The 9,331-nt window shown below is 42.7% G+C and overlaps 1 protein-coding gene across 1 annotated transcript; it reads right to left on the reverse strand.

Annotated features, from left to right (window-relative positions):
• Nucleotides 1-4,525: 4,525 nt before the first annotated feature.
• Nucleotides 4,526-7,993, reverse strand: BOD1 (biorientation of chromosomes in cell division 1; the record flags this gene model as incomplete). Its single annotated transcript, XM_010183187.1, has 3 exons — nucleotides 4,526-4,649; nucleotides 5,867-6,067; nucleotides 7,869-7,993. Coding segments are annotated over 2 exons (324 nt in total), but the record flags the coding sequence as incomplete, so codon positions are not given.
• Nucleotides 7,994-9,331: the final 1,338 nt, after the last annotated feature.

The raw sequence follows: 9,331 nt of genomic DNA on the forward strand, positions 1-9,331 counted from the left end.
TGCTTTGTGTGTTTGGCGGTGTGCATTACATGTACAGTTTTCAGGATTAACAGAGGAAAGACCATGGACTTCTGCTCTCAGTTTTTCTATCATGACAGCATTTGGGACACTGTCAAAGGAAAAAAAACATCAGAACTGTTGTAAGGCTGAAGTTCAGGTTTCAACATGAAGAAGGGAAAACAGATGGTAGGGAAGTAAGAGAAGTTCTGCAGTGCTGCAAGTAACGCTTGAACTGAGATGTCTGTGTGACATGAGAACACCCAGAACAGCTAAGAAAGCCTCTCCTTCTTCTCTATTTTCCCTACTAAGACTGAAAATTTAGTTGGCTCACTTAAGAGAACCCAGTTATACTTGTCCTTAACTAAAGAACATGAGAGTTCAATGTCTGTGAAAATCTTAGGGATTACATATCCAGTGGAGTTTTGGGTTATCCAGAGCTCAGGACAACGGCACTTTCTGCTTTGCTGGGACTTGGATACGTAGGTTATAAACACTCCAGGACACTCAGCTTTGCAGGAAAGCTACAAAAACCTGGGCCATACAGTTGGTGTCCAGACTGATTTCTCAAGCCTGCTCTTGCCAGAAGGGTCAGCTGGCAAAAGTTAATTAATACAACCCACTTCCTTGTGCTCTGGCTTGTCTGGTTTAAGTGACCAGAGTGATCCATTGATCTCAAAGGCAGCCCAGGAAAGTACAGCAGCTGAGGCAGTGCTTTAGAGGAGTGCTGACATCTGTTCACAGCTTTTAATATGGCCATCATCAGTGGCACCTTGCTCTCCCTTCTTCTTCCCCCCACTTTAAGATCAGGTTGTTTTTTTGCTTTACAGTATTTTAATCATATGGGATATGTGATAATTACTTTAATAGCCAAGCAAAAGCTATAAATTTCAGGCACTGCCTTATGTGCCACTTGGCTGTGACTGGTAAGTGCCAGGATGATTGACTGATAGATGGCAATGAATCCTTCTAGATAAGTTTGTGGTTTGGGGTAGTTTTTTTCCTCCTCCACAGGGCTTGTGAAACTGGGTTCATTAGTTCATAGTTCAGTACATCTGTTTCCAATTCTGAAGTCACTATCTGACACTAAATGGCATACTTAAAAACCCTAGTCTGGCCAGCAAGATATGCATTTCAAGGTGATTCCATGGGACTTCAACTATAATGTCTAATCCTTAAAACTTGCTCAGTGTATCACAACTTACTGGTGTGTGTACATCCCTTCCATTCTGTGTTTTCATTGCATTGGGCCTAACTATAGCACCTGAATCAATCCCTGCTCCAGGACTTATGTAGGAAGGTAAAGTTATCTTCACTTTACAGGCAAGCAAACTGGTAAAAAAACAAGCCACAGGCATGGCCGTGGGTGGCTAGCAGGCCTCTGCAAGAGAACTTTTACCTCCTAGTTCCTAGGTGGCTCCTGCAGGCTTTGGCTCCAGCATTTCCATAGTGCAGAGCAGCCACGGAGTGGCAAGGCTGGTTTTCCAAGAATGCAACTCAAACTCCCTGCATATTTTCTTTAAACTGCAGCTGGTCTCTTGTGACTTGGCAGAAACTAATGTACATGGCTGGGACAGGCAAAGGCGGCAGAAAATCTGTTACGTTTTTTGTGTATCAGATGAAGAAATGGTGCAATCTCTTGGAATTTATTAAAAGCATGAACATATTCACCTGACAGAGAAAATTCTGAGGTACTAAATGACTGTCCAGGAATCGGGAGCAGTCAACTGGAATGTGAGGAGGACCCTGAGATCAAAGGACAGGCCCATTTGACCATTGAGGCTCATCCTCCCAATGCGTGGCCCTGCCCCTTCAGCTCCACAAAGGCATCTCAACGCTTCTTGAATTATTCAGGTGTCTTAGAGCTGTCCACCTCACCAAACTCTTTACCGTATCCAGCATAGCAATGTAAACTGACCAATATGTTAACTTTAGTGTGACATCCTACTACACAAGGAAACAATTTCACTTCTACAGTAGATACAAACTTGTTCTTTTGTTCTGGTGTGAAGATTTCTAGAATATTGAGTTTTTGAGGCTGGAATCCTGTTTCTGTCAGTAACCAGGGACAAACGTATACAATTAAAGGACACTACCTACCAGTTCTCTGCTGTGGTAAGGACTTGGTGGTTCTTCTCATTAGATGCAAGCAATGCTTCCAAAGCTTGTTACTTCCAAGGCTCTGGTCCAAAGCAAGGACTTTAGAGCCTAAATGTTAAAGACTATGATCCCAAATGCAGATTGGCTGCCTAATCTTACCAAGTGCCTCAGTTCTGATCTGAAAGTTCCCACAGTCACTGCAGTCATAAACTGTGCGTAGGGTGAGACCAACGAAAGGCACAGCCCTAGACATGCACAGTGGTGGCAGAGTGTCAGTGTTCAGAGTTTAACACAGCACCATGTTCAAAGACAGAACAGTGGAAAAACCTCTTAAAAACGATGGTGGCTGAATCTATTCTCCTTCGCTCAGCTGTCAAAGCACTTGTCAGCGGTAGGGAACACAGGTTCAGATTCCCTCTTCCCTGCTCTAATCCAGCTCTGCTTAATACTGTCTAAAACTTAACTGGTGTCCCTGCTCCCTAACTGCTGTTACTGTAATCCAGACTTTGTCTAAGCAGTTAGAATCCTTTTCACTTGCTCTCTTTTTACACTCTTGAACTCTTTTTTTCCTTTCCCCTGCATAAATGGCTCAGTTTCAAAAGTGGTTGGGACACCCCACCAGGAGGTAAAAGATGGATCTTTTCCTGCCAAGAGCTGCCCTTAAGGCTCTAAGGGAAAACACCAACTACTGATTTGGAGAGCTGTCTTTAACCACCAAATCAACACGCAGGAGAGCCCTTTCCTCACATACCCCTTGTCCTGTTTCATAGCAGGAACACAGGCTATGTAACAGTGAGAGTCGAGCCCCACAACCAGATTAGCCCGAAATACAGATTTCTCTAACGCTGTCAGGAAGGTTACAGCCAATATGGTTATCACTAAAAAGTACAGCTATTTAAGTTTCTGTTCTGAGGGGAACACTTAAGTAGGATAAAAATATTGATGGAAGAATCATGTATCAACAGCAGGACTATGCAGTACCGTGCAGAACACAACCTTACTGCAGCGGTTCACAGAGCTCTCTTGTGAAAGCTTTAAAATACCAGATGTTCTGTCATCTCCATTTCTGCATATAACTGTGTTGAGAGGGGGTAATACATGAAATAATTTAGCTACATGATCAAACCACAGTATCAGTCTTCACTGCAAATTACCTGGTTTGAAAAGGGAGCAATTATAGCTAGAATTGCATCTGTTGCATACAAAGTCTATGTACACAGTACATAGCCCATGAGTAGCAAGGATTCCAACGTTATTTAGTGTTATTCAATGACAGTTCTTAACTTCTTAGAAGATTGCTATCTGAAAGGAAAGACATGGAATAGCTCTAGCCTGTTGCCAGAAGTGCATTGTTTTCACGAGGTTGAACATGCCTTCACCTTCACTGGCACCAGACTGAACTTACTCTGTGTTTATACCTTATAAATGATGTAAGCTAAGGTCAGTTCAGTTCTTTGATACTTTAGATTTCTTTTTAAGAGATACCTTCTATGGAGAGGAATACTAGTATCTGTGTTAGTCCATGATAACTTTACTAACAACCCCCTGTTGTCAGACTTGGATTAATCTATGAACTGCATTAGGTCACACTTCCATTAGGGTTCCAGCAATCAGGACTCCTGGATTTCTTTAAAGTAGTTTTTCCTTTAATAAAAAAAGTTCTGAAAAAGCAAGGAGTCAGAGATGCTTTTTGAAGTCTTTTATTGCAAAAGGTATGGACATTTGCTGGCAGAATACCTGATCACATTCTCTACTTGACTGTCATCCAGGGGACACTGCATGCATTCAAGCATGGGACAGTTTCCACTAGGCACCTGAGAAATTTCACAGGAAAGAAGTCTTTCAATTGAAAGAGACAAGTTTCAAACTGATCGCCTACTCTGGTGCCCTTTGCTTCCTAGAGTTACCTAGGAAATAAGAATTAAATCAGCTATAGTCATAGCCAACTGTAAACATTTTCCTGCAATGCAACAGAAATTATCTTGATAATTAATCCTGAAGTGTTCTTTCCAGTTTTAAACAGGAAACGTCTTTGCTAAAGCAGGCAGTGCAATGAGTTACACCGGACTTGGCACCTACTACTCAACTCTGTGTCACGCAGCAGAAGTGTATGATGCTTCCTCTCATCTGGCTTACATCAAAGAAAATCTGTCAGCTCTTACTTGGTCTCCAAGAGACTACCCCACCCCCCAAAACATCTTTCCTTTCTTCCTGCTCCCAAGTCTAGTACCACCTCAAACCACTTCCCTGCTTCCTCCAGACGAGAACCAACTCCCTTTTCCTTCCCACCCCCTTGCCTGAAGGCATGATTAAAAAGAATACATGCTGCTCTTGGTATTGCTGTTAATAGCAAAAGTATCTTCACCCTTTGGCTGTCCCTCCACACACAAAACTCCAGGTGCAATGACTTTCACTGATTTCAATGCCTTCTCACAGGTCTGATAAAAGTTAATCATCTTTGGCAGACAGCAATCCTGCACCAAATGGAACCAGTAATCCATTGCCAATCTAACAGGACACGTGTTTTGCAGCTGCTTACTGTCAGGAACTCACTGCAAGAAAAAAAAGAGCATTTAGATGATGGTACCTTTACAAGTAAATGGATTTGAATAGAAAATAGATTATTAATATTAATTAACAGCTGCACTTAGCTGCAGGTTATAATGGACTTTAAACTGCTTGAGCCTGACAAATGCAAAGATCTATCTAGGCACTGAGGCTGCAAGTCACAGATAACTAAATAACTCAGGATGATACTACAGGCACTTCTACTACCAAACTAAAAGTCAAGCTAATTGATCTAACCATTCCAAGCATAAGAACAGCTATTCTGAGTTACTTATTCCTTCTTAATAAATCAGCTGTAGACTATAAGGAAAAATGTTTGCTTTCAGAAAGCCCTAGCAAATAGAACAGTTCACAATTAACTTCCTTTCATGCAGTATGGTTTTAAGTTCCCCAGCGAAGCTGCAGATTGAAATTTTCCATGAAGACAGTGGTTCCTCAGTAACGTGCACACAGGCCTCAATATTCCAATCAATGTTAAGATAGAGGGCCTTAGCAGAGATGGGTGCATAGCCATCTGTGCTAAGACAGAGTAGCAATTATAGCCCCCTGAGGCCCCTTGAGTTATTTTAATCACAAAAGCCAGAACGAACTTGTTTGCAACAAAGGCACCCTCAGTCCTTCCAGCTGGAAAGATACAGGTTGCTCTATTTAAACCAGTCAGTTTGGAATGAGCAGTTATTCACTCTCAGAGACATTACCCTTATTCCAGCAGTGAATATTTCAGTCACTAACAATTCAACACTCCAGTGTATGTTCTAAAGAAGAGCTATCTAAAACTTTCAATGTTAAAGCACAATAACTTGTCACCACTCTACTGTCAGCTGTATTTCAGTAAAGGATATATATTTTAATCCATTTGATATTGTTCTGAAATCTATCCAGCCAATTCCATGTCAGTCACTGCTGGATGTGCTTTCACAGGAATAAAAGGCCTTTTGGCCTGATCCAAAACCAGCACTGGCAGAGTCCACAGTGTTCCTTGATAGCTGTTTTACATCATAACTGTGTCTTCGGTCCTAATATATTTTTAGCAGACACTTAAGTGGAAGCAGCTCAGATGACTGTCTGACATTGACAACATGCTGATGATCAAAGTGTCCTCCCTGTCAAGCCAGGAAGAATACAATATCTTCTCTGTCTTGCAATACACAAACTAGAGATGAGGTACATGAAAAAAGTAGTAAGTGCAGAGATACAAGACCTTTAAGAGGCATCCTGAGATGGAGCAGGAGGATCCTTATTCTCAGGCTCTGGAGGAGGAGCTGGCACACTTTCCTCTTTCTTTTGTGCAGCCAAAAATTCATGAATCGCCCTCTCTATCTGGGGCCTGAAGATGTGGTTTAGTTTTGGATCCACCACCTGAGAAATAATTCTGTCCACTCCAGCTTCCAGCATTCCTGACCTTGAACAAAGACAAAGGAGTCATTCAGCTTCTCTGAAAAACTTCTCCCCAATCTCCTCCAGTAATTCCCCAGAGCCCTCCTGTCAACTGCAATTAGCATTAACATGGTGAGAACTGCAACCCACTCAGTAGATCCTTAACAGGGAGCTGTTCACCTATTTCCACCCCCACCCCCTCTCCCTTCTCCCTACAGAATTAACAACTGACATCTGGTCTCCCAGGTAGTTAAATGACATGCTGGACAAGAGCCATTTTAATAGGGCTCATGTGGAAATGAGGTCAACATGAAAGCAAACAAACACATTTTGGCACAAACGAGGGAACCAAGCTATTTTGAGGAGGAGGGCAGGTGAGAGCAGTCTTTTCTTTGGCTGACTTGAGGGAGAAGAGGCCTTCCCCCTAATAACATTACTGTCACTCACTCCTTATAACTGTTAGTCTAGACAGATGGGCATTAATTATAAAACCAAGCACACGTAGCACACAGCAAAGTTTCTGGAATTGAACACTAGTAACTGAAGTGACTTATTACTTCAGGGACTGCGTCAGACTCTTGGACTGTGGGGCACAGGCTGTCTAGCAGGCTTAAGTCATGTCTGCAAGGGAGCGGGGGACAGGAAATGAAGACGTTGCCTGGCGCTCGGAAAAGGAGCCACAAGACTAATAACGCCATGAATGCTGGTGAGCGAGCGGGTGCAGGGTCATGGCACATCATGCCACCTCCAGGAAACAGCACAAGTATACGTGCACACAACACAGGACATAAACATCTTGACAATGTCAGTGCTCAGTCTTGCAACTACAGGAGTGACAGAGACTCTCCAAACTCCCTAATACTGTGTGTCTATTCTTTATACTAATAGCCTACTTAAAGGGAGCACTTTACATTCTTTTCATTATAGGCGCTCTGATATAACAACTTTCAATTGTCCACTTTGTTCTAGTGATGATGTGAAATAAAAGGAAGCACTAAGTGTGAAACATGTCTCAAACATTCCAAGTAAAGACAGGAAATTCTGTACTTCCAGTGGCTTCCCCCTTCTCCTATTTCAGATTAAAACAAACTAATGTTAACATACTAACGACTTACAGGTTCTATCAAGTGCTCTGCAATAGTTTCTTCTGTGTCCAAGACATTGTACTACCTTTTCTTATAATGCCATTATCAAGTTGCCTACTGCTTCTCTTCCCAACTTTTACTATGAAGTGTTTATCCATTACTTCTCGTCAAGCAAGCTAAAGCTCATGCTTCAGACTGCAATGAGTTAAGCAGCAGGAGATACTAAACCTAAATCTCTAAGCAGCACAGTTTAAGCTGGCTTTTCTGTCATGCCAGAACAAAAGCTATCCTGTCCTGCATGAAATCAGGCTAGCCCAGTTTGATTACTGCCTGCTAGTGGTCAGTCTACTTAAACAATTTTGGCATCTTCAGGATTTTTTTTTTTCTTCAAGTGATATAGGCTCCTTTCTGAAAATAAAGGTCAAGGTCATTCAGCTCAGCACATCGGGTACAGTTTAGTAAGCAGGCACAGCATTGGCAATCTGCAGCAATAACTTGTCTAGACAGCAAATATGAGTACTTCACCATGCTGTTCAGCTCATGAAAATACAAATTTCAGGTAAAGCAGTAATGTAAGCATTTTAATGAGCATTAGGACTGTATCCACCATTGTAATCTAACTCAGGAGAGCTGTGAATTAAAAACTTAATTCAGCAGAATTCTTATTTGACTTAGATAAGATAGTTATGCATTACTTCTCAAACAGCATTACCATTATTTTACAGAATGTTGCTTACTTACTGAATCACACTCTGCCTTAGCCCATTTCGTAGCTGGTTTTTGTTCATTGCAGGATTCCACTCCTGTTTGTCCAGGTGGGTCGATACAAAGTTGTCTACTTTCTGCCTCAAATTTTGATAGGCTGGCTGGGGAAAAAAAAAAATCCAGATAAACAACTAAAAGGTCTCAGAACAATCCCCTGCCAGAATCCTTCATAGCACATCTTTGTCAGGTACACTACTGTTCTGTTGTCTGTATTCTCCATCCTTCCACTTTCTGAACAAAGGTAAGCTTGTTTTGCCTAAAAACAACTGGTAATTCAATGAACAGTTGGTCAGTGTGCAATTAGAGTAATTTAAATAGCTGGACAAATTGGTTTTAAACTTCTTGTCTGCTTGTAATATTACTTAGTGAAATGCAAACTGCCTGTGCAGACAGGAGTTGTTTAAGCAGAGTTCTTGTTGCCTGGAAACCTTCCATCACAGAATTCCTCAGAAACTGTCTGGGTAACAGTGTCACTAACAAAAACCTTAATTATTTGCTTCTGTGATACTAACATAGAAAATAAGTATTATGCAGGTTTTATCAGGGGCAACTTAATTCCAGTTAACAGAAATTGAACGAACAAACCCATATAAATACATAGGACCACCCAGATCCTGGTACTGTGCAAGGAAAGGACAAGAGGACAATTTAAATTTCAGAATTTGGTACGCGTATGGGATGACGAATGAAAGGGTTGGTAACAGAGTGCAGTGTCTGTCCTGCACAGTGAGATCAAGGGTAGGGTACAGTTATCCTGACAAAGTTGCCCTGACCTATGGCTGCTCTGTGCAGATGGCCTGGCAGCTTCAGGAACGGTTTTGCTACAGCTGCTGGGATGTCCTAGAATGACAACTGCATGTCCCAGAACAGGACAAAAACAAACAGCAAAACACCAATGTTAATTTTGACAGGGCAACTGTGAACAACCCAACTTCAGTGTTGCCAGCAAATGCCTGGAAGCTCATGTTGTGACTGAGATAGAAATTAGTTTTAAACAATAATCTGAGAGCATCTAATCAAGAAAGAAAGGTTAAGTGTTTCTTTTGGAAATGTGGGAATTATGCTCAAGAGAAGCAGTGTCCTTATGGGAGACTGCTCTCTTAACAGTCCTGGGCAAGACAATGAAAGCTTGAGCCTGTGCTCTGGCCTGTTTCTCCTCTGGGGTGTCGCGATCGCTTCAAGCCAGGACCACCTCCAGAGCCACCTGTCTGACAGGCAGCGGGGGTGAGAAAGCCCCACCGACCGAGAGAGCTGCGCCCGCCGCATGTCATCCTGGCCGGCCTCCTCCAGACCCGAGTACGGGACAGCGGGGCGAACCGGGGCGGGTAAGAGGGGAAGGGAAGGGATGCGGGTGCCCCTTCGGCCAAGGGTAGTCCGGTTCCAGGGCCGGTGCACGCAGCCGTGGTCTGGGGAGGAGACATCAGCTGGCCCACCCGGTT

Source organism: Mesitornis unicolor, unplaced genomic scaffold (assembly GCF_000695765.1).
Source record: "Mesitornis unicolor isolate BGI_N332 unplaced genomic scaffold, ASM69576v1 scaffold9814, whole genome shotgun sequence".
NCBI lineage: Eukaryota > Metazoa > Chordata > Aves > Mesitornithiformes > Mesitornithidae > Mesitornis > Mesitornis unicolor.